This window comes from Euprymna scolopes, chromosome 43, assembly GCF_053919585.1.
Source record: "Euprymna scolopes isolate OS-2025 chromosome 43, ASM5391958v1, whole genome shotgun sequence".
NCBI lineage: Eukaryota > Metazoa > Mollusca > Cephalopoda > Sepiida > Sepiolidae > Euprymna > Euprymna scolopes.
This window is the reverse complement of record NC_136524.1, coordinates 38,175,164-38,201,898: the sequence shown is the minus strand read 5'-3', so window position 1 is coordinate 38,201,898 and position 26,735 is coordinate 38,175,164. Positions and strand designations below refer to the sequence as shown.

General features: G+C 32.1%; 1 protein-coding gene across 12 annotated transcripts in view; it reads right to left on the bottom strand.

Moving 5' to 3' along the window:
* LOC145268296 (uncharacterized) overlaps positions 1-26,735 on the bottom strand; it is a 447,971-nt gene that overhangs the window by 104,133 nt on the left and 317,103 nt on the right. For all 12 annotated transcript variants that reach the window (XM_080123710.1, XM_080123715.1, XM_080123717.1 and 9 more), the window contains 2 exons: positions 23,625-23,759; positions 14,666-15,120 (listed from right to left, as the gene is read on the bottom strand). In XM_080123710.1, the coding sequence (XP_079979836.1) occupies positions 14,666-15,120; positions 23,625-23,759 (590 nt within the window). The remainder of the gene's footprint in view (positions 1-14,665; positions 15,121-23,624; positions 23,760-26,735) is intronic.

The window sequence follows — 26,735 nt, the reverse complement described above, 5'->3', positions numbered from 1 at the left end:
CTTTAGCTAGTAAAACTTCTAGCAGAAAAAATGTGTCTGTGCGCTATCCCCGAATTGGGAGCAGCATGCGCAGCATAGTTAGATGTAGTGAGACAAGCAATCCTATCTTTCTGCCTTTCTTTCTCATTTGTATACACATGGTCAGTCGCTCTGATGTTTTATGCAACTGTTTTTAAATAAACCTTTTTTTTTTTTTTTATAAACATTGGTATCTGAGTGGGTTCACACCAATTATGGCACAGGTTGTATAATGGTTTATACATCCATCAGTAAACGGAAATGTCTGGAAATTATTCCTGCCTCTCAGTTGGTGATTGCAAATACTATACAAAAGTATGACAATTAGGTTTCAGAATATTTTAGATAAGGATTGATAATTTGATTATTTTGACTACTAAGTGACAGCTTTCTGGAGGTTGGAGGTTCAATCCCCGGTGTAAGCAATCCTAAGGATACAATAACAAATTCCTTAAAACATTTACCCAGTCATGGCTAATGAAAGAAGAGCAAGTGTTGCATAATGATAGTCACGTTTAAATGTAAACGCTTTAGTGACATCTTAAAGAGTTAGAGCTAACCCTAGTATAGAAATCAACAAAACTATATGACTTCCAGCTGAGGATATTCTCTTTGGATGGTGATAATCCAAGCAGAAAAGATGTGTATAGGTGCTGTCCCCAGTGTGACTGGGTGTAGTGATGAGATCTATCTGCCTTTCTGTTTCTCATGCGTACACAAGTGGCCTGTCGCTTTGTTATTTATGTAACTGTCTATCTTTTTAAATAAAGATTTTTCTACAAACATCGACATCTGAATGAGTTCATCAGTAGACAAAACGAACCTGGGTTTTCAAAGATGAGTGTACAAAACCTGCTTATAAGTGTGTCGGTAAATAAAATGCAACAATAATTAATCTTACCTTTTTCATTTGTTTGGAGCAAAAAGGAAAGATATTTTAAATATTTGCAAACAAATGAAAACAGAAAATGAATCTTGGCTTTACTTTAGTCACTCTCATAACTTTTGCTTCCCTTATTTTTTTTTTTTTTTTTAGTCATCGCATACCATGAGCAGCGTTTCTGACAAAGGAGGGAGAATTGCTGCTTTCTGAGTTAGAATCTATCTATCTGACACTTATTGTTGGCTGTTTTTTTTTTTTTTAATTTGAAATAATCCTTTCCTTTTTCCATAGTTTCTTATATAAAACGGCTGTGCGCCTTGTCTGCAGCGATTTCCATTAAAAAAAAAATTTTTTTTTTGAATCATTTTAGTCCCCCTTGAAGTGAAACCAATAAAGATTTGCAGAAACAAAAAAAAATCTGGCCTAGTCAAGTTTTCTGCGTCAATGCTTGTACAGCTTTATGCAGATTTTTGCAAAACAATTAGTGAGCCAATTTTTAGAAAACTGAAAGGCAAACGAATAAATCAGTGTGAAATTCTATAAGAAGAATACAATGATCCGCTAAAAATAACTGTTACCATGGAGAGAAGAAAGCCACAAAAGAAGAAAGGATATTATCATCTGTGACGATGTATTGGTAGCGGATTAATGGAGAGAAACAAGAGAGTAAGGAGAGAATGTCTAAACAACCGACAAGTCTAAACATTAAAAATCTATTTTTAGCAACAGTGTTTTGGCCAGACACTAAAATAGACACTTACAGAAGCAAAGAAAATGTGAAGTGAATGCTACAAGAGTTACTAACCTACCATGAAGAATAAAGTCTACTAATGCATGATTGGTTTAGTGCTATACATTTACTTGGGAGCCAGCACTTATCAAGGCCCAAAGGCCACTCAAGGATAAGGGTTAATTATTTATGAGGACAGCTTAACAGAAACTTATTTACATTAGATTTGAAGGCTGCCATGTTATATTCAACTGGGAAGCATGCCAGTGGAATAGTGTCCTAAAGGCGGGCAGTTCCGGGAAAGAAGCTTTGTTCATGGATTCTGCGTTTACATTTAGGCACAGATAGAGAGTGGGGAATATCATATATAGTGGTTTTAGCTAGTCGAGTGTTTTTTTGTGAAAGTTTGGCAATGTGGGACCATAGATTGGTGTTCAGTCAAGCACTTGCCATGAAAATAGCGATAGAGCAGAGACAGGCCCGTGATGTCTCTTCTGTGGGAAAAAGGTTGCAGGGAAGAGAAAATGATATCACTTATTAGGTTTTGACCACGTTTTGAACTACCAGGGCAGGATAGGGTGTGCTGAGCAGCTCCTGCCCAAATGGCGTATTCCCAGGTTGAAAAATATTGGCAAACAGAAAGGTTTAGTCATATACTATTTAAGATACAAGAATATCCTAACTTCTTATGATTTTCCTGAAAGTGGATTACATGTTGGAATCATGAAAGCATAAAATACATCAATTTTCATGTACGAAAATTAAACAAGAATTAGCTTAAAGGGAAAATAACTCTCACAGCTTAAATAAATAAACTTAATCCCATTTTTAAAGGCAACTGGTATAGACTAATAATAATAATAATAATAATAATTATAATAATAATAATTATAATAATAATAATAATAATTATAATACTACTACTACTACTAATAATAATAATAATAATTATAATAATAATAACAACAATAATAATAATTATAATAATAATAACAATAATAATAATTATAATAATAATAACAACAACAATAATAATAATAATTATAATAATTATAATAATAATAATAATACTAATACTACTACTACTACTACTACTAATAATAATAATAATAGGAAATAAATTATATATTAATAAATTTAATAAATCAACTTTAAATAATATTTCTAACTAAAAAAAAAATGGAGACAATTCTATAGCTACTAACCATTAATAACATGGAGGTCATTATTAAAATAGATTTTCTTTAATGTAATATGAAAATGACGTTACTCCTTGAATGTAGATTTTCTTTTAAATAGTATATATAGAAATCGTGCTGAAATGTAAGTGAATAAATATTCGTTTTCAGTATGAAAATTAAGTTGGAAACAGTGGACCTTTTGTATGTATTCATAAAATTGTGAACAAAAAACAGGCAGGAATGTGACTTTATTGCAATAGATAATTTTATATGGCAATTAAAATATCACGGAATAGTTATTAAAATACTTTTTAATATCCATTTATTTATAAATCTGTGTAATATTGTTGTTTCTTCCTTAGTCTGTACGTTATGCTTTGAATAAGAGCAAATACAATTTTTGAAGGACTCAAGGCCAAATTCATGAAATTTGACTTTAAAAAGGTCAATCTGGCTCTCTAGACAATATGAGTGACCTCCCTTTGACCCAGCTACATTTTAGAACATCATTGCTGTAATGGTTTAAGAAAGGTACGCATAGTAATTTCGACATGTAGTGGTTCTTCACTGAAGAAAGAAGTTAGCGAAACATTACCTTAAAAAAAAAGAAAAAAAAAAGAAAAGGGAATATTCAAAAGAAACAGCGTAGGAAAAAAGAGAACATAGCTTGCCAAGAGGTGCTGGACTGAAGGAATAAATTAAAGATTATGTGAATTTATTATTTGTATTGAACTATGTAGCACGATATTACTTTCTGAGTATTTATTTGTAATTATTAATTTATCTCATTTGGGCCAGTTCTATATTTAAAATACAATGGACATTATTTTTATAAAAATGTTAATAAACTCATTTGTTGCATGTTCATTATTTTTCTGTCCAAAAAATTTTTTTTATTTTTATTTTTTTTTTTTTACACTATTAAGAAAAATATCAGCTTTAGCAAAACATTTATTGATTAAATATATTTCTCATTTTATGGAATTTCCACAGGTCCTGCTAGTACATTATTATTTTGCGGATTTATATATTAAAAATAGTAACTGGATTTTATATACGTTTCTTATTGGGAAAGGGTTATTTTCCACTGGAGAGCCATGTATTTAATAGCTGTTCTGTTTTTAAATCTCTGAATAGGCTTTACAGTAAACAACTTATGATCTCTGTTTTCTATTTCACAATTTAAGTTAAGGTTTCTTTCTTTTTTTTTTTTGGTCATCATATTTTTTTGTCACAAGTTGAATCCCCTTTTCTAAATATGTAATTTCTAGTGGAACGTCAGCTTATGAAAGTGCAAAGTCTGAGATATGTTGTATTTAGTTGGTATTTCTAGGAATTGAAATTGCATTTTTATTTTATTTTAGTATTTTACTACTACTACTACTACTACTACTACTACTACTACTACTACTACAACAACAACAACAACAACAGATATATTTGTTCAAGGTGTAAAATATCTAAAAGTAAAAACCATTGAATTTCACAAAATTGTTAATAGTGTTCAATAAAAAGAGAAAGATTTTCATTAAAGGTCATGCCTCGACTTAAACCAAAGGCTGTTTTTTGTCGCCTGATAAAGTCTTTTTAGACTGAAACAGTAGATTTATTGTTATGACTAATGGTAATTTTGTTTACACATATTGAATAAAATACTAAAAATTATATATATATTTCCCTGGATGAATAATATCTAAAATTTAGAAAAAAAATAACAATTCTCCAGAGGTCAAATGGGTCAGGTTTCATCAGGAATGGAGGGGTGGAGGTGTGCGAGTCTTTTTTTTTTTTTTTTTTTTTTTTCCTGCCATTTTTAATGTTATATACTAATTTGAGAAGAAAATTTCGATTCATTCCTTGAAGAGTATTATTTAAAGAAGAGTTTTACATGTATGTTCAACTAGAGAAGGATGTGTGGTGTGAACATTCTCCACGGAAGCATCTTGCTTACTACCACAGCACTATACAAGTTCTTTATATATATATATATATATATATATATATATATATATATATATATATTTATTCCAGGTAGAAAAATATTCAAAAATTAAGAATAATTGAATTTCAACAAGGGTCATTGATAGTGCTCAATCAAAGAGAGCAAATTATATATTTTTTTATTATTCTTTATGTAAATACAGTCATATCTTGCTACGATGTGCAGACCGTTTCAAATCATATTTGATTTCATCAGGCAAGAAAAATTAGGATACAAAAATTAAAATGGTTCCAGACCTTTTCAAATTTTGAGGAGAGGAAATATGCCATGACTGGCATGAATCAAAGCTAAAGTTTTTATGGGTTAAATTAGTTACAAAAATCAAATTTTCGTTAAAGAAGGTTGTGGTGGTGGTAGGTTAAAAGAATAGTTTTAAGGAAAAGTTAGAGAGTAATAATGAAGGAGGAGTAGTATAAAGATATAAAGGGGGGTATGAACACACTAAGTAGAAGAAAACGAGAAGGAAGGTGGGTGAAAACAGTTGGCATGGTGTCAGCAATATAATAATTCAAGTTCAACTAGATAGATAAAAAGAAAAACATTTGATTGCTAATCTCCACAAAAACAATTTTTTTTTTACAGAGAGAGAAAGAAACAAAATTCTGGAAATAATTTGCCAGAGTATGTTAATATCTTTATTAGTGTCAATAATTAAAAAACAAAAAAACAAAACAAAAACAAAATTCCGAGAGCTTCACAAGTCACATCCACAAAGCTAATATATTTTTCAGCAAAATCTCAGGCAAAATATAGGCACATTGTTTTCTTAATATTTATGGTTTTTGGGAGTCACCAGAAATAGAATTAGTAAGAGGAGGAGGAAGGAGGGCAGTCATTTTTCAATTACTAGCAAAATCGAGATCAGGAGAATGGGTAGGAAGAAAGGAGATAGCGACAGAAAAATTTTTTTTAATAAAATGTTATACACTTTCAAACTCTTATTTTGCTGTTTATGCCGCTGGTCAACACCGGCTCACCTTTCTAGTTATAATGTAAATATTGGATTGTATGAACACTATCAAGAAACAGGGGTTTATATTGAGAGTAAAAACAGCCGTGTTGATATTTTAAAGTGGTAACTAGAAATAATAAAATGCTTATCTTTTGGTAACTGTGTTTTTTCATTGACAATCTTCCAAAGCTCATTTCTGAGTGAAAAATAATTTTTCAACTATTTTTGTTTTTAATAAAACAAAGTCAAATTATTTAAGCAATAAAAAATTTAATAGAACAATATTGTCTTTTTTTTTTTTTTTTTTTTTTTAATGAAGGAAAGTTTAAAAATATCTAAAGAAATTTAAATGTTTATACCTTAAAGTCTCAGCATAAAATTCAGTGCATATTTAGAATCACACTTATTTAAAAAAAAAAAAAATGCAAAAAAATTTTCATAATCTACATACTCATCACACAACAAAGATGTTATATTCCAAAAATCATATAGGCTTGGCCTGTAATTTATCTATTTGTCTAGTAAATGAAAATATTTAGTTGTCAAAGGTCAACTAAAGATAAATTTGTCTGTAGAGCCATGGGAGATTAAAAATAAGATTTTTAAAAGCTTTGGGCATTTTGCAGTATAGGCAGCAAAACAAAAAAAAATGGTAAAAAATAAAATATATAAAAAACAATTGATACTAAAGACAAAATAATTATTCTTCTTCCTACCTGGATAAGCTTTTTTTATGAAACACAAATAGTGGTGTGTCTTAAGTTAGAAAAAAAAATGTCTGACATTAGATGATTATCTGGGGAGTCTCAGTAATCGCTCAAAAATCGAAAATTAAACAAAATACTAGTAGACACTCGCCCATTAAATGTCACAGTGACATTTATTGGATCGGTTTCTATTAGTATCTTGTTTAATTTGGCTTAATGATGTGAAAGAATTTTGGAAGAATTTAAACTGTTTAATAGAATATTTCTTGTGAAAATGACGTTCAAGATGAAGACAGTAGTCCGATGAATTTAAATAATGCAAATCACCAATCCTCATCTCCAAAATTTAGAAACGTAAAACAACGTCAATTAAATAAACAAAAAGTAAATTTAAACAAAATAAAATTTGTATAAAAGCAACAACCAAAAAGTATAGTAAATTACGAAAAACAAACAAAAAACAAGACAAAAATAATTAATAAAATACACACAAAAAGCGTCAAAATGCTTAAAAACAGAAATATAATATTTTTAAAACCATAGCAGCATACATTAGGCAAATATTTGATACCATAGCAAAATAAATTATAATTTTCAATACAAGGTTACCCCGATGAGAAAATACAAGAAAAAAAAAAAAAAAAAATCAACTGGTCCCATATCTGTGGCATATGTAACTTTACTGGCTTCTTTTTAACAGCTGTCCTTAGCTTTTAATGTACTTGCATAATTTCTCTCCATGCAACGCATATCATCAATCCTCGCCAATCAAGTTTCACTTCAATACATCATTGCCCTGCAGACACTTGCATAGTAGACTCTTCCCTGGTTAATAATGGCAGAAGTTTTGAGAACTTACTCCATCTATTCCTAACTCTTGCAATCACACTAGCACCTGCTGTAACAGAGCGTGTACGTGTGAAGATATCAGCAGTAGCCGAAAGCTGGATGGCTAGCGAAGTACGAGTACATATCTTGGTCTATCGAAAAACAAACTCCCAAATCCTTCCATCCTTTATGAGCAGTTCTAATTTGTACGCCATTGTCATGTGCCCCAAACAACTTTGCAGCCACAGTCTGTATTTAACAAACAAACGTCAATACGCGAAGAAAGTTACTCTATTCATGTGGTAATCCTGTACAAGGGCATGGTAAGAACACGGCTGATCTAGAGGAATCCAACCTTACAAAAAAAATCATTCTCTCCTTTACACGTAGTTATAATTCCTATGGCATTATGTGATGTATCTCAAGGCACTTTGTGCAATTTCACTCTTCATAGTTAGCCTTTCGGTAAAACTCACCACTGTTCACATGGTAACTCTTACTATGCATAGACAGTTAAAACACAATAGATCTAGGGAAGTTTTTTTGTTGTATAGCATTCACCTTAGAAGGGTTGAACTGACTTCCTCCAAAGGAAGATGTGTTCATCATCATCATCAAGACGGGCTCCTTGCTCGGACCAATGTGACTCTTCCTCTCCAGAGTTTCCTGTCTTCCATCAGTTGCCTTAGATCTTCAGGTTCACAGTTGGTGTCATGTGCTATTTGTTGGATGTACGTAGGTCGTCCTCTGCTTGCGCGTCCGTGTCGTGGAGTCCATAGCAATACATCACTCACCAATTCATGCTTGCTCCTCAGACAATGACCGGCAAATCGTAGGCGTCTTTCTCTGATGATATTAGATATGGCAGGTAGATTGCCATAAAGTTGCTGCTTCGTGGGATGATTTTGCCAAGATATATTTAATATTGTTCTTAGCATACGGATGTATGTGCCATCTAGTTTTCTTTCCAATCTTTTGGTGAGTGTCCAGTTTGTAGCACTGTAAACAAGGACAGACTCTACCACTACCCTGAAGTGGTGCCTTTTCAGTTTGTCAGCCAGTCTCAAAGTCCATACTGAATGTAGCCCAGCCAATGCGGTCCATGCTTTTGAGATGCGAATTCTGATATCTCTCTCTGTGGAAACTATGTTGCTACCCAGATACGTAAACTCAGCGACTTCTTTCAGTGTTGATCCAACCAAAGCCCTGATCTCTCCCTTCACATTGAAAGTCATAAACTTTGTCTTATTCGCATTTATGTGGAGACCAATGTCATTTGCAGACTTTTCTAGCTTACGTAACAGTGTTTGCGCATCAGCAGTGTTGTTCGTGAACAAAGCAATATCGTCTGCGTAATCTGCATCAGTTATGTGTGCTGATTGATGACGTCTGTTTCTGGATTCATTTAGGGTGAAGCCTAGCACGTTGTGTATATCAACAGAGGTGCGAAGTACAAAGTCAAGACAGACAATGAAAAGAAAAGGGGCAAGAGTATCTCCTTGTAGAACCCCAGTGCAGATGTCGAAAATTTCAGTGTCCCCATCTGGCGACCTGACCACTGCTCGAGTGTGCTCATATAGCATCACGATAGCATTAATGACTTCATTTGGAATGCCATATGCTTTTAATATGCTGGCCATTTTTCCTCTATGTACAGAGTCGAATGCTTTGGAGAAATCTACAAAGATCATGATTGCCTCAATGTTTTTTGCTTCAATGTGAGTAAAGGATTTCATTTTATTTTATTTTTTTATTTTTATTTATTTATTTTTTTCATTACTTCAAAAAATGCTGTGAAGAGCATACCGATCCTTGTATAAAAAGTATTTGAATCTCCGCAAATGTCAACCTTACATCATAGCTCGTGCGGAAGTTACAACAGTATAGGACTGCCTCAACAGGCTATACCGTCTGATGAAAGAAACACTCACATCAGATCTAAATCGTGGCAGAATGAGGATATAGTCTACGGTAATCATGTAGGACTACTCATAACGGAAGACTAATGTAGAACCTGAACTGGTAAATGGGCCCTGGTAACGTCATGGGGAGCAGCATGACAGTTATGTGCCTTGGCGGAAGAACTAAAGAATCAGTCAATGGCAGGACACAAAAGACGCTGAGCGGAAGAATCATTAAGAGGTCAACGATCAGGTTCAACTAGTCTAATTGAGAAATTACTGCGATTCGCCTGTATACGTAGCTCACACAGGTGATATTATCCGAGCTATCGAAAGATTCAATATGACTCTAAATCAAACCAGAATTCCATACCGCATCGACCGCCACATGGGTAACCAAGGGTCGCTATTTGGTGTGCCGGCACTGACCACAGCTAGTGACAAGTTTACTACAGCACCAAAACCTAAGCTAGCAAAATGTAGACATGCCATCAAAATATCCACCTTTAATGTACGGACACTTCAACCCACATCTCAAATATCAGAACTTGTTGCTTCATCCAAAGAACACGATATCGATATTTTGCGTATTCAAGAGCACTGTCTCTTCCACAACGACATGGACATAAAGTACTATGAAATTGGTAACAGCTGGACACTAGTATCAGCGTCAGCGTGGAAAAATTCGACAAATAGTACCATTGGGGGAGTAGGACTTCTGCTTAGCCCTTGAGCATTGAAATCATTGAAAAGTGCTGAGAAGATAACACAAAGGATAATTCTTGCCACCTTCAGTGGTAATCCTGCTACTACTGTTATTTGTTGCTACAGCCCTACCAAGTCAGTGACAAGCAAGAGATCCTGAATTTCTACGATGAACTCTCAGCAATAGTGCGCTCAATCCCCAAACATAATTTATTGGTTATCGGGGGTGACATGAATGCACATATAGGACGGGAAGACAACAAGCATAAGTTCTCTTTCCATGATGGAACAAACCAAAATGGAGAGTATCTATTAACTTTTCTCCTTGAAAACAACCTACAATGCATGAATACCTGTTTTCAGAAAAGACCCGGTAAGCTCTGGACCCATCAATCCCCAAATGGAGACAAGGCACAACTGGACTATCTTTTTATGAATAAAAGCGGATCAATAGCTGACATAACTGTGAAACTTATAGCAGTTTCTATGGTGTGTCTCCTGATTGTAGGATTGTAACCTCTAAGTTGAAGTTAAGCCTACGAGCGAACAAAACTAAAAAATCATCTAGACAGCCCTACAACTGGTCAACGTTGTCACATGACAATCAGATCAAACAGAGATTCATCTTCGAACTGCGAAACAGACAGAATACAAAATTAAGGAATCAGGCGCTTCAAGAGCTTAGTATGATGTACCTATCAGAACAACAGAAGTATGTTCAAGAACAAATAGATCGAATCCAGAATGCAGCAGATAACAAACAAACTATATCTGGCTTGGCAAGTAGTAAATGAGATATCTGGGCGCAAACGACCTGCCAAAGCTAAGTTAAAGGCAAACACTCCAGAAAATGCATGTTCGAAATGGAAAGCACATTTTGAAAAGCTACTCGGAAACAAACCAGAAGTGACAGACCAACCAATTCAGCTGATTGTTGTACAGAAACTCGATATTGAGAAGGGTGATTTTACAATGGAGGAACTTCTAAATGTACTATAGAAGACCAAGAATCGTAAAACTGCAGGCTTAGATAACATACCTCCTGAAGTATGGAAGACAGGTGGTTTCAATGACATACTTCTTAATTCATGCAATTCTGTATATAATCAAAAAATTATTAATATATGGAGGGAAGGATGCATACTTCCCTCCCCCAAGAAGGGTGACCTAAGCATACCAAGCAACTACAGAGGAATAACACTCACTCCAATTGCAGCAAAAATCTACAATGCCATGCTTCTCAACCGTATCTAACCAAAGGTCGAAGAATTGCCCAGGAAGAACCAAAATGGATTTAGAAAGAATCGCTCTACTACTAGTAAAATACTTACTGTTAGGAGACTGATTGAAGGAGTCAAAGCAAAAAAACATTGAAGATGTGTTTAAAGAATATTAAATTCACAGGTGGTCACCTATGCCTATACAAGTATAGCTTTTATTTAAAAAAAAAAAAAAAATCCTCTATTCTTTCCGAGAAGTTGTAGTTCCTGCGTCGATCATCAATAAATGGACACTTCGGCACGACAACCGGAAGGTGTATTGTTCCAGTTTGTGAATAAATGTAAAATATCTATATGATTTGCGTGCATGGATGTCATAATCATTGCATTCGTTTTAATATCCGTCTTACGTGCTGGCAAATGTTGGACAGCTTTTAAGAAAACTGACTTCCTTCCAAACTAATCTATCTCTGGTCAAGTCTTTATTTTAAACTACATAACCTGAGATGTGACAGATTGTTTTTGAAAGCCATTTCCTTAGTTATAATATAGTATTTTTATAGGTGAGACATCTTTCTTAATGCCAACCCAGTTAGGTTAACGGTGGCAGTGCTTTTATCAGACACCATCTCTAAGCATGTACGATATGATCACGCTGACACACCGGTTCTTGCCAGATCACCAAAGTTATGTAACAATGATCTTGGCCAGTATAAAATGGGTGACCATTTAGGAATGCTAAGCACTATATGTACGCACTGGGATGTAGGAATTTACCAGATTGGTATCTGGGGGCACGCTTAAAACCACTAGGAGAGATATACCCTCAGTCTTTGTTAAGATATGCATCTAGAAAAAGGAAAACTGATATAAGAACCTATGGTTTTCTGTCTGCTCTATTTTGCATTGACTGAGATTAGCAGTTGTACCAAAAAGTGTGGTTGGTTCTACACCACTTCACCACTACAAATAAATCATCTGTGTGGATCTTTTCTTTTTTTTTTTTTTACACAGGAATCACCACTTATTAAAGCCCGGAGGCCACTCGAGGATAAGGGTTAATGGGTATACATAAGTCAATGTGATTATAGCATAGTAAACATAAGTAGTGGGAATTTTGTAAATTGGATTATTTAGGGGGATGGTTCATCAAGAACTTGTTTACGTTGGACTTGAAGACAATCAGATTTTAGTCAGCTGGAAAGCAGGCAATCGGAAGGGAGTTCCACAGGCATGCAGTTCTAAGAAAGAAACATGGAATCTACATGATACACGCAGATAAAGTGTGTGGGAAATTATTGATAGTGATTTTGGCTAGGCGAGTGTTTTTCGTGAAAGTTTGGTGAGGGGGACTATAGATTGAAGCTTTGCTGAGCACTTATCATGAAAATAACAATAAAGCAAAGACAGGCTTGCAACGTCTCTTCTGTGGGAAAGAGGCTGCAGGGAAGAGAAAAGGGCATCTCCCACTAAGCTACGAAGTCTATTTTCCTAACAATTAAGTTGTTGTAGCAGATCTCATGTCAAAATCGTCGGGAGTATCATCATATCACTACCTTTAGGTGAGTAATAGTAAAACCGATAATATTCCTTGCTTGTTTTCGTGTTGAATGTTTTAGATGGTGGAAGAAAAAGGCGAATGAGATGATTGATAATTTGCATCATTTGTATTGCTTCAACTACCATTCCCATATCCCAACTGCCAACATGGCTGATGTAACTTCCAACCTTCTTTAGGTGCATTCTTTAGGATCATGTAAGTCTATTTTTAAATAAGAAAATCATTTGTATTATTATTCATCGGACCACTGTTCTCATCTTGAGTGTGATTTTCACAATGTGTTGGTCGATATAACTTCCGACCTTATTCAGGCATATCTTGTCAAACTGTTTCTGTCAAACTCAGGAATTTGGACGGAATTTCAAGTGGAACCCTTTATTTACAGGGGTAGCATGCTCTTGTTCCATCAACCATGACTGAATAGAGGTCCTAAGTAATTCTCAAATGTATTTCAGTCGCCCACACTGAGGATTGAACCTTCAACCATCAAGAGAAGGTCACTTTTACAATTGATTTTTCCCAGTACTCTAACCATTGTGCCACGGATCCTTGCAGACAATTCTAGTACGAATTTTAGGAGCCTTAAACCTACTTTTATTTCTAGTTGTAAATATCACTATTTATTACTAATTATTACTATATATATTAATGTATATCTATCTCTATACTTATTACTTATATATATTATCTATTGTTTATAATTACTGGTTCCCATATTGTATTAAATTCTATACTAGGTCTACTTAGCAGTTTGTTATTCCCCAACATATGTGCTGCTTCTTTCAGTCATCTTACTTTCCACCGTTCCTCTTTGTCTATGATTTTTACTTTGTCCCATACTGGTAGGTGGTTTTAAATATTGCTGACAGATAACACTAATAGCATGTTTCAGAATTTCTGAAATGAGGATTGATAATCTGTATATTAATACGATAGCGTGTGTTCTTTCGTGTATCACGCTTACATCCGGGTTGTTTGTTATGTACTTCTATTTCTTGTCATAAATAATTTTACCAAGAATTCTCCATAAGTTTTGGTTTCGGTTTCGATTATAGCTGATGGCACTCCAATAATCTATTTTTTTAAAATAATTTTATCAAGAATTCTTCATAAGTCTTGGTTTCAGTTTTAGCTGATGGCACTTTAGTAATCTATTTTTTTTATAAGTAATTTTATCAAGAATTCTTTATAAATTTTGGTTTCAGTTTCGATTATAGCTAAAGGAACTAAAGTTATATATATATATATATATATATATATATATATATATATATATATATATATATTCATAAGTTCGGGATTCGGTTTCGATTCAAGCTGATGAACCCAAGTCATATAGATATATTTTTTATTTTTAAAATCACAACTTTATAATATATAAAAATCGATAGAACATTCACTCTATAATAATATACACAAAATCTGCAAGAATTAAAATATCATATTTAAGCATATTTTATGACTTGACTATGCCAGGCGTCCATGCTAGCTTAGATAAATACTTTTGCAGTTTTAACAAAAGAGCTACAATAATATCAGAGTGTCTCCATTTACACTGAATATCTACAGAATGCCAACATCAATATATTACATATGAATGAGCCCCCTGTGGAATTTCCACAGGTCCTGCTAGTTTGTATTATTCAGATTGTCTGAACTACTGTTCTCATCTTGGATGTTATTTGTAAGGACACATGGTGCAATGGATATAAGTGCTTAGTTGATTAATCAATTTTAAGTAAGTCTTTTGGAAATTGATGGTTTGATCCTCAGTAAGGGCTAAACTAATACAATTACAAATTAATTAACATTTCTACCTGATCATGGCAGACAGAACGAGAGCAAGAGTAAGACAGGACACACCTTAAGAAGGTCAGAGGTTACATCGGCCAAAACGTTAGTAGAATAACATCCAGGATGAGTACCGTAGTCTGAATAATCTAAACAGATAAGATGACTTAAAAGTGAAATACTTACAACCGTTTTTGGAGGTGTTCCGTCTTTGGTTGATTGTTTCAAAGCTCTTTCCCTGAAACTCCTTCGGATCTTTGATGGCATGAATTCACTCAAGCTTCCAGAGGCGTTCCATTTCCGTGGTTTCATGTCTCCAAGTTCCACTGTAAATGCTGTGCCTCCTCCGTCAGCAACCTTGCTGCTAACTACATCTGTTTTTTCCACGGATAATTCTCGTTCTGAAGAGGGCTGTTTTTTTCCTATGTCACTAATTATTTCAAGGGAACCTTTCCGACTATCAGGTGATATTAGACTGTCCTTGGATATCGACGATGAAAGACTCCCTCGACATGCAAGTAAATTCTCAGACTCGATCAGATCTTTATGCGAAATCTCCATGTATCTACAAGCATATTTTGGATCCTGTTTATACTTTTCGAGATATTGAGAAATTTCATTGGCTGTTCCACTTTTTGAAGCTAAAAAAGAAGAAACAGTATTTAAAGAATAATGTAGTAAAAAAATAATGCAGTAAAAAAATAATGTAGTAAAAAATAATGTACTAAACAATAATGTAGTAAAAAAATAATGTAGTAAAAAATATAATGTAGTAAAAAAATAATGTAGTAAAAAAATAATGTAGTAAAAAAATAATGTAGTAAAAAATAATGTAGTAAAAAAATAATGTAGTAAAAAAATAATGTAGTAAAAAATAATGTAGTAAAAAATATAATGTAGTAAAAAATAATGTAGTAAAAAAAATAATGTTGTAAAAAATATAATTTAGTAAAAACAATAATGTAGTAAAAAAATAATGTAGTAAAAAAATAATGTAGTAAAAAAATAATGTAGTAAAAAAATAATGTAGTAAAAAATAATGTAGTAAAAAATATAATGTAGTAAAAAAATAATGTAGTAAAAAAATAATGTAGTAAAAAATAATGTAGTAAAAGTAATGTAGTAAAAAATAATGTAAAAAAATAATGTAGTAAAAAAATAATGTAGTAAAAAAATAATGTAGTAAAAAAATACAATGTAAAAAATAATGTAGTAAAAAATAATGTAAAAAGATAATGTAGTAAAAAATATAATGTAGTAAAAAATATAATGTAGTAAAAAATAATGTAGTAAAAAATAATGTAAAAAATAATGTAGTAAAAATAATGTAGTAAAAATAATGTAGTAAAATAATGTAGTACAAAAATAATGTAGTACAAAAATAATGTAGTACAAAAATAATGTAGTAAAAAAATAATGTAGTAAAAAATATAATGTAGTAAAAAATATAATGTAGTAAAAAATATAATGTAGTAAAAAATAATGTAAAAAGATAATGTAGTAAAAAAATATAATGTAGTAAAAAATATGTCGTAAAAAAATAATGTCGTAAAAAAATAATGTCGTAAAAAAATGTAGTAAAAAATATAATGTAGTAAAAAAATAATGTAGTAAAAAATATAATGTCGTAAAAAAATAATGTAGTAAAAAATAATGTAGTAAAAAAATAATGTAGTAAAAAAAAACAATGTAAAAAAAATAATGTAGTAAAAAATAATGTAGTAAAAAAATAATGTAGTAAAAAATATGATGTAGTAAAAAATATAATGTAGTAAAAAAATAATGTAGTAAAAAATAATATGTCGTAAAAAAATAATGTAGTAAAAAAATAATGTAGTAAAAAAATAATGTAGTAAAACAATAATGTAGTAAAAAAAATAATGTAGTAAAAAAATAATGTAGTAAAAAAATATAATGTAGTAAAAAATATAATGTCGTAAAAAAATAATGTCGTAAAAAATATAATGTAGTAAAAAAATAATGTAGTAAAAAAATAATGTAGTAAAAAATATAATGTAGTAAAAAAATAATGTAGTAAAAAATATAATGTGGTAAAAAAATAATGTAGTAAAAAAATAATGTAGTAAAAAAATAATGTAGTAAAAAAAATAATGTAGTAAAAAAATAATGTAGAAAAAAAATATAATGTAGTAAAAAATATAATGTCGTAAAAAAATAATGTCGTAAAAAATATAATGTAGTAAAAAAATAATGTAGCAAAAAAATAATGTAGTAAAAAAATAATGTAGTAAAAAAATAATGTAGCAAAAAATATAATTTAGTAAAAAAGTAATGTAGTAAAAAATAATGTAGTAAAAAAATAATGTAGTAAAAAAATAATGTAGTAAAAAAATGTAGTAAAAAATAATGTAGTAAAAAAATAATGTAGTAAAAAAAACAATGTAAAAAAAATAATGTAGTAAAAAAATAATGTAGTAAAAAAAATAATGTAGTAAAAAATAATGTAGTAAAAAAATATATGTAGTAAAAAAATAATGTAGTAAAAAATATAATGTAGTAAAAAATATAATGTAGTAAAAAAAATAATGTAGTAAAAAATATAATGTCGTAAAAAATATAATGTCGTAAAAAAATAATGTAAAAAAATAATGTAGTAAAAAAATTATGTAAAAAAATAATGTAGTAAAAAAATAATGTAGTAAAAAATAATGTAGTAAAAAAATAATGTAGTAAAAAATAATGTAGTAAAAAAATAATGTAGTAAAAAATAATGTAGTAAAAAATAATGTAGTAAAAAATAATGTAGTAAAAAAATAATGTAGTAAAAAAATAATGTAGTAAAAAATATAATGTAGTAAAAAATAATGTAGTAAAAAAATAATGTAGTTAAAAAAATAATGTAGTAAAAAATAATGTAGTAAAAAAAATAATGTTGTAAAAAAAAATAATGTAGTAAAAAAAAATAATGTAGTAAAAAAAATAATGTAGTAAAAAATAATGTTGTAAAAAAATAATGTAGTAAAAAAAAGTAATGTAAAAAAAATAATGTAGTAAAAAAAAGATAATGTAGTAAAAAAAATAATGTTGTAAAAAATATAATTTTGTAAAAAAAATAATGTAGTAAAAAAAATAATGTAGTAAAAAAATAATGTAGTAAAAAAATAATGTAGTAAAAAAAATAATGTAGTAAAAAAATAATGTAGTAAAAAAATAATGTAGTAAAAAAAAATAATGTAGTAAAAAAATAATGTAGTAAAAATATAATGTAGTAAAAAATATAATGTAGTAAAAAAATAATGTAGTAAAAAAATATAGAAATGGTGATTAGAAATGAAAGACTTGGAAGAATGCTGTGAAAACTAAAGGTCTGAGAGTGAATGTTACCGAGACTAAAGTCATGATCAGTGGTTGTAATGTTGGAAAGTTCCCCAAAAGAAGAATGTTACCCTGCTCAGCTTGCGGAAAAGAAATTTGGGAGCAATTTCATTTTTTGTAGTATTTGTAAGGATTGCGTACACAAGAAGTGCAGTAGAATTACTGGTAAGTTAAAAGACAACTTTTTTATTTAAAAGGAGTGCAAGACCAGGGAAACTGATGGGATCTCAAATATATTTTGATGGCAAACTTATTAAGGTTGCTGAGAACTTCTGTTATGTTTCTGAATTTTTTAGATGAGAATTGGTTATTCGTATTATTTTAATTCATCGGACTACTGTTCTCATCTTGAGTGTGATTTTCACAACGTTTCGGTTGACTGTCCACAATGATCTGTGATTAGAATACTTGGAAAAATCAATTGTAAAAGTGATATTCTCCTGAAGGTTGAAGATTCAATTCTCATTGTGGGCGACCGAAAAATACAATTGCAAATTACTTGGGAACTCTATCCAATTATGGCTGACGGAACAAGAACATGCTACCCCCATAAAGTAAATAAACAGTTCCGTTCGAAATTTCATCCAAATTCCTGAGTTAAACAGAAACATTCGCGAGTTCGACAAGAAGAAGGTTGGAGGTTACATCGACCGAAATGTGAAAATCACACTGAAGATGAGAACAGTAGTCCGATGAATCCAAATAATTCTGTTACCTTGGTGTTATCATTGAAGCACAGAGTAGAACAGGTGCTTTTGTGATTACAAGAGATAGGAGTGGATGGAAAACTTCAGCCATTACTAATCAACAGAATGCCTCCATTGTCAACAAAGAGAATGTTTGTTCAGTGTGGCGATGTATGCAAGTAAAACCTGGCCAGTGAAGTCCATTGATATGCGTTTATTAGAGAGAAATGATATGAGAATGATATGATTGATGTGTAATGTAATTCTCAGACAGGCTTAAATCCAGACTGTATAGAGAAGTGTACAAAAAAAGAGGCTATGTGGACATGACTATATTGAAAGAATTGATAGAAGTTCTCGAGTTAGTATATGTAGAACAGTTGAGATGGCAGGTTCAGTTTCTAGGGGAAAGTCAAGGAAAACATGGGAGGAAAGGATAAGGTTAGATTTGAGAGAAAGAAGAATAAATAAAGATCTAGGCAAAGATAGTTTAATTTGGAAGTTGATTTCTAAAAGTCGTCAAAAACATGCCAGCATGTAAAATGATGATGATGATGATGATGATGAATGTGCAGTTATTTGTATTAATAAATAGGTGCTTATGCAGTATAAGGACTGTGCATTGTTGGAATTTTCTGGGTACTTCACATAAAATGACGGTAGATGCCAAATAAAACTTTTGTGATTTTTTTTTTATGTGCATGAAAATGCTGGCTAATTTTTTCAATGAAAGATACACTATTTCTGTTATTACAAAGATAATTCAATGGAAAATTCATTTAAAAAAATAAAAGCAATATTTTTTTTGTTGTTGTTACAAAGAAAATACAATGAATAAATATTGGAAAAGTTTTATGAAACTACGAAAATTTAAATTAATTAAAAAAAATATTCATCGTAAGGTAAGTTTTATGAATAAATGTTTGTTTTTTTTAATAATGAATAACTGATAGCAAGCAACAAATTTTTTTTATTTTTAATGATTTTTTTGTTCAAATTAAGATAAATATTTAGTTGTTTTTAATTAATGAACCACTGATAGCAAATAATTGTTTTATTAAATGACATTGGTTGCTGTAATTTTATTGGCTCAGCATTTCGGCACCTTTCTGTGTTTTATGTAAACTGCTTCTTTTTTTTTTTTTATATAGACATCACCACTTATCAAGGCCCAAAGACCACTCGAGGGTAAGGGTTAAAAGTGTACAGTAGTCAATTGAACAATATAGTAATTGTTAGTAATGGAAATTCGGTAAATTTGTTAACTTAAGTGGAACGGCTCATCAAGAACTTGTTTACGTTGGACTTGAAGACAACCATATTGTAGTCAGCTGGAAAGCAGGAAAACGGAAGACAATTCCATAGGTGTGCAGTTCTAAGAAAGAAGCTTTGTTCATGGAATCTACATTTAGGTTTAGGCACAGATAAAGAGTGGGGGGAATTATTGATAGTGTTTTCAGCTAGACGAGTGTTCCTTGTGAAAGTTTGACGAGAGGGAACCATAGATTGAAGATCAGTCGAGCACTTGCCATGAAAATAATGATAAAGCAGAGACAAACTCGCAACATCTCTTCTGTGAGATAGAGGTTGCAGGGAAGAGAAACGGACGACATCTACGAGGCCACAAAGTCTATTTCGAACCCTATCAAGGCAGGACAAGTCCTTTCTAGCAGTTCCTGCCCAAATGTGGCAACAGTACTCCATCCTTGGACGTACCTGGCTCTTATATAGATAAGAATTGGAAAAAAAACACTGATAGCATGGTCCTTATTCTGCATAAATACAAATAATTATATATTTCACACAAAATTTAGCAAGACGAAAATATTTTGTGTTAGGAGAAGGGAGAAAGCAAGTAGCAAGTCTGACCTACCATCTTGCCATCTAGAGTGAATTCAGAAAGAAATATTTTATTATTATTATTTTATTTTTTTTTTTTTTACATAGGCATCACCACATTATCAAGGCCCAGAGGCCACTCAAGGATAAGGGTTAAAGAGTGTACAGTAGAAATTGGACAATATAGTAATCATTAGTAATGAAAATTTGGTAAATTTGATAACTTATATGGAACGGCTCATCAAGAACTTATTTACTTTAGACTTGAACACAACCATATTGTAGTCAGCCGGAAAGCAGGAAAACGGAAGACAATTCCGCAGGCATGCAGTTCTAAGAAAGAAGCTTTGTTCATGGAATCTACATTTAGGTTTAGGCACAGATAAAGAGTGGGGGAAATTATTGATAGTGTTTACAGCTAGACGAGTGTTTCTTGTGAAAGTTTGGCGAGGGGGGACCATAGATTGAAGCTCAGTCGAACACTTTCCATGAAAATAACGATACATCAGAGACAAACTCGCAACATCTCTTCTGTGAGATAGAGGTTGCAGCGAAGAGAAAAGGACATCTCCTACGAGGCTACAAAGTCTATTTTGAACTCTATCAAGGCAGGACAAGTCCTTTCTAGCAGCTCCTGCCCGGATGTGGCAACAGTATTCCATCTTTGGACGTACCTGGCTCTTATATAGATAGGGAATAGCATCAGCAGTGAGATATTTACCGGATCGATAGAAAGATCCCACCATTTTTCCAGCGGCCTTGACAACAGATTTGATGTACGTGTTCCATTTAAGATCAGGAGTAAGATCCATAATGAAGTTATTTCCTTTTTTTTTCACTTTCTATTCCGAGTGATAGGGTTTTTTTAAAAAAATGTTTTCTTTCTTTTCCCTTTATTTTTACTTCACCGACTGAAATGTTATTTTATATGAATATATATCAGGGCTCTACGGACAAATGTATCTTTAGTTGACCTTTGACAACTAAATATTTTTGGTTACTAGCCAAATAAAAAAGTTACTAGCCAAACCCACCTGATTTTTAGAATATGACATCTTCATTCTGTGATGAGTACATATACCATAAAGATATTTTTGTATTATTTTTTAATAAGTGTAATATATATCGTATATATGAAACAGGTCGATGATTATACGTATTATTTGTAATCACGTTTTGCATTTGCTTCCTATATCTTGAAGTTTTTTTATTCAAGAAATTTAAGACATTCGCTTTTCTAAGGATGTCTCATCGACGAAACGTTGCATCCCTCTGCCTGTCCTACAAGTATTTTAATGGTGAATGCTCTGACGAACTGCAGACACTTGTGCCTTCACGACGTAAATACCCCCGACAAACCCGACAAGCAGCTAAATCCCACCCCTTCACAGTAGAGATCCCTAGATGCAAGAGAGCCTTTTACTCCAGTAGTTTCTTCCCCAGAACAGCTAGACTCTGGAATTCCATTCCAGGTCCCTGCTTCCCCAACTGTACTGACATGCAGAAGTTCAAGTGTAACGTGAACCGACATCTTGTTGCCCAAATCCCTACATAGTGCCCCAGTAGTTGCTGCCCCTGATAGTAGCCCCCCTACACCAAAGTGGCAATGTGCCTTGTTTGGGGTGAAAATGTAATAAAAATAAAAAAAAATGTCTGTTTATTCCAATAAAACATGATTTGTGTTTATTTGTTTATGCTGTTATAGGTTTATGTTCATGCACGCATGCACAACCGGAAGTCGTAAATCAGATGTTGAGTTACAACACCTGTTACAAGGTCGTTTGAGTTTTATAATTATATAGATTAAATATATATAATATAAATCTCACTTGTCTGTTTAAATGTATGCATGTATGTCAGCCTAAAACTTTCAACAGAGGTGAGAGATTTTCACGAGATCAGTATCATTTTGAAGCTCAACCCTTCAGACAACAAATATCGAAAAATTGGCTAAAAACATTAATTCCTTCACCCTCAACTGGGCACTTTTCTACAGGGAGGGGTCACTTTTTTCGCCAATATTTACGAAAGTCATCACCTCTTTTCGATTGTCTAGCCTTAATTTAAACTTACGTCACTTCCAGTTTTGTGATGGGAGCAACAGCAAACACATCACTTTTTTTTTTCACATTCTTTTCCTCCTTTGCAGTACGGGTTCAAGCCTTCCTGCGTACTACCACTTTTCTTTTTTGCTCAACACACACCTCCAAACATCTGGGCAACGCCAGGCACCCAGGCTAGTATATATATAAAAGTGCTATTATCTGTGCAGGACTGTCTATACGAAACTACTCTGTCAAGTTCAAAATGGCGTAATGTAAGCAAACTATAAGGTACTTGAAGCTTCTCTTCCAATTTTCGGATTTTGTAATCATGTTCAAACGCATCTTATTTTCTTTTGGTGGATTGATAGTTGTTATTTCTTCTGATGAGTTAAGGGCAAAATAGAATCATTGATTGATATAATAATTACATGAATGATTTTGGGATACGAAACAGATACTATCAAGAATTGTGAATATCAACTGAATTAAAGGAATTGTAAGATGGTCAACATCATAAAATTTGAAATATAGATTTTTGTCATTTATTCATTATATATATATATATATATATATATATATATATATATATAGAGAGAGAGAGAGAGAGAGAGAGAGAAAGAGAGAGCGAGGGTGGGGGGGGGGAGATTAGTCCAAACACTAATAACACATTTTTTTTTGTTATCATTTTATAGAGTGTACATTTGTGTGTGTTTATATGATATACACACAGAGATAATTATTTTGGCTAAGAACAAGCTAGAAATCAAGTGGATTTAAGTATAATATGTCAAGAAAATTTTAGTTAAACTTACATGGATAACAAACTCCTTTTACTGCTAAAATTTAAACAAGTTATTGTTTTATCCATTTTTTTATATATATGAATTGAAAATTCGGTGTTTAATCAATACAGTAAAAAGTTTGCAAAAAAAAAAAAAAAAAATGTAATAAAATATATATCTGCAAAAAAAAAACCCAATAACAAATATAAAAGTTACAAAAGAAAGAAATTAACATGAAAACAAAAGCTTCAATTATAAAACTACTAGAAAAATATTTGTGTATTCTTGCATCTAAAGCAAGTGCTATAAAATGGAGAAAAATCTTGTTTTTCAAGACACAGGTGTGGTTAAAGATTTTGTAGAAAAACAAAATGTAGGAGGTTTATATTTGAAAATAATAAAAAAAATAAAAAATAAAATAAAAAATAAAAACATGTATTATATTTATGTAACTTACAATTGCCAATGTCTGTTTTTTCAGAGGCATAAGACATTTGGTTTGAGTTTGTAGTCTCATCTTCTGGGTCATCTGGTTCTCCCCACCATGCAGGTTGTCCATATAATGGTGTACCTTTCTTAAAACTGGTCGGTTCTGTTTTGAAAAAAAAAAAAAAAAAAAAAATTTAAAAATCATTTACACCATGTTGGGGTGGGGGATGGGGAAGAGAAAGAAAGTCAGTCAAAAGAACGTCTATCTATATATCTATATATATATATATATATATATATATATTATATATATATAAACATAATATTTTTTCTATATCTTTGTATGTACATTAATAATTTTCTAGACCGAATGGTTAAAGAGTGTAAAGTTCCTTTACAGAAGATCAAATGCACAAACTGATCAATAATAGAAATATCTCTTTAACCCATCTGATTAGCATATTTTCTACAATAATAACTTCTTTCTTCAGATTGGTTGCCTTTGGAATTCCTTCCCTATTCCCTGTCTCCCCGACCATATCAATATGCTGAATCAATATTATATTTCTTTGTGTCTATATGGATGTTCCACTTTTTCTCAGAAGCTACTGGATTGACCTGGTTGAAATTTTGCATAGATATTTGTTATGATAAGGTGCAGTGAATTACGTATTATGGTATTCGTTCGATGCACAATTAGGGATTAATAGGGATTAGTATTTAATGCAAAAATGGGCACAAATTTAACAATATTCAACCATCAATTCGACATAAACCATGTACTCTAAGTCAACGACCTATAACTTTTGCCCATTTTTAACAGCCATAAAAATTTAGCTTAAAATATTATGCCTACACTCAGATTGTCACCCTATAAATCTGGCCCTTAGCACAATGCCCTTCCACTTCAGTGGCAATATGTCTTGTTTGGAGTGCAAAAAAAAAAAAAAATAAATATAAGGGTGCCATCTATGAAAAGGATACAGTGTACTATACCAAGTTCTATCCAAGTTATTAAAAAGTTCAAAGTTCATAAAGCATGTAAATTGTTTAATGTTCAGTGTTAGTGACTGACTTTGTTTTTTTTTTAAACTTTCTTTGAGGCTTTGCGATTGACAGGTTAAGACTTCATACAGCATTGTGGTGTTGTGCAAGTTAAATTATCTTGATGGAGGAAGTGACTACCGATTTGTAAATTCATTTCTAAGTATGGCCCTCAAGTTTTAAACAGATTTTCAAAATTAATCTGCATAATAATGTTATAAACTGTTACTTTAGTATATTAATAATTCGATTAGCACACCCCCACCGCCACCCCCAAATTTATGCTAATGTTTTCCTTTTCCTGCCTCTTGATATATTTTTTCTAAATTTTAAATATGATACAATCATGAAAACAAATTTTATAAATTCTAGTAGTTTTTCACTTTTAGCTGGACATAGAAACACACAAACAACTGCCTTTTATATAATAGACTAGTAGGGAGACCTGACGTTGCCCGGGGTTGAATTAGGATCAATGAATGTTTCACACTTCCAATACTTTTATTGTCATCGAAATTGGTGAAATCACCCACTCGGCAATCAAATCGATTGATCGTCAACTCTCGCCAGGAACTTGAATTAAAGTTTAAAATGATAAAATAAAAGTACCATGGTTGGATTTTGCTCTAAACAGAAACATACATTTCGAACATGCCCCTGTCTTACAAAAGTACCTACTGTTGATTTTATAAACCGAGTCCTCTTGTTTGTGCAGTGATAAAACTTCTCAACTGTATTTGCAGTGTTAGGCTGTATAAAAGTGTTAACTTTGGTCAAAATTGGACTGTTCTTTCTTTAATGGGATTTTTTCGATTATCGATACTTATCGGAGGTAATCAGATACAAAACCTATATATGAACACTCTTAGACACATAAAATATATTTGTATAAAATTTCATAAAAATCATCGCAGCTATTTTGGAGTTCATAGGGAACAAACTCATACAGATAAAATGCCTTTTATATAGAACTAGCGTGGGTGCCTGGCGTTGTTCGGGTGTGTGTTTGAAAAAAAAAAAAAAAAAATGGTAGTAGGCAGGCAGGCTTGAACCTGTGACTCGAAGGCTGAAAAGAAAGTGAAAGGAAGCATGACATCTTACCGCTACGCGAGGGGAAGTGTAATGCATTCAAATTTAGCGATGTCAATCAAAAAGTTGACTTTCAGAAATGAAGGAGTCCACACAAGTACAGAAATGAACGTCTGACTTTCTGCCGTTTTATTTGTTTCCCCACGATGTTGGAGAAAACTAGCTCCCCCAAAAAGGGCAACACTGGCAGAGTCCAAATGAATAGGAATAAGGGTTTCCCCCATATTGATCAAAACTGATTGCCTTTCTGGACATCCTGGCAGGAAGGTCAGGAGGCGCTGCTGTTTGCTTTGATCAGTTTCACTTTTATACGAAAAAGACAAACACTGGAAACCAGGGATTTTTTTAAAACTATCAAAAAGATATATATATATACTAGCAAGGGGTACCCGGCGTTGCCCGGGTGTTTGGAGGTGTGTGTGGTTTTGGGTAAATCAAAACTCCGGTTAAAAAAAAAAAAAAAAAAAAATGTTTTGGTAGGTAAGTATGAGGATCGAACCCGAACCCTTGAGGCAAAGTTGTAAATTAAAGTGTGAAAAAAAAAGAGTGCGACGGTTTTAACCATTGGGCCACCACGAGATGCTAACGGAAATACGTTTGAATTTATTTAATGACTTGGATTTGGCAGGTGCACGTTTTAATGACTTAATGAGGTCAACTTTTGACTGTAAGGTAACATTTCATCTAGTGCGGGAATGCTCCCCCCCCAAGATGTTGGGGGTAGGGGGAAACATTATAGGAAAAGGCCTAACCTACATGCGGCGAGCGAAAACTGTTGAATATTTATCTTCCCGAAGTCGAGAAAATTAAATAGATAGGCGAGATCCGTTGTTAACTGTGAGATATTACGATTTACATGTGATATAAAAAGTTTTAAAAAGTTGTTAGGCAACCGACCGCTTCTCTGAAAAAAGCCTTTCTTGGACATACAGAAAAAGCTAACATACATTTTCGCTTTTATATATATAGACTAGCGGGGGTACCCGGAGTTGCCCCGGTGTTTGGA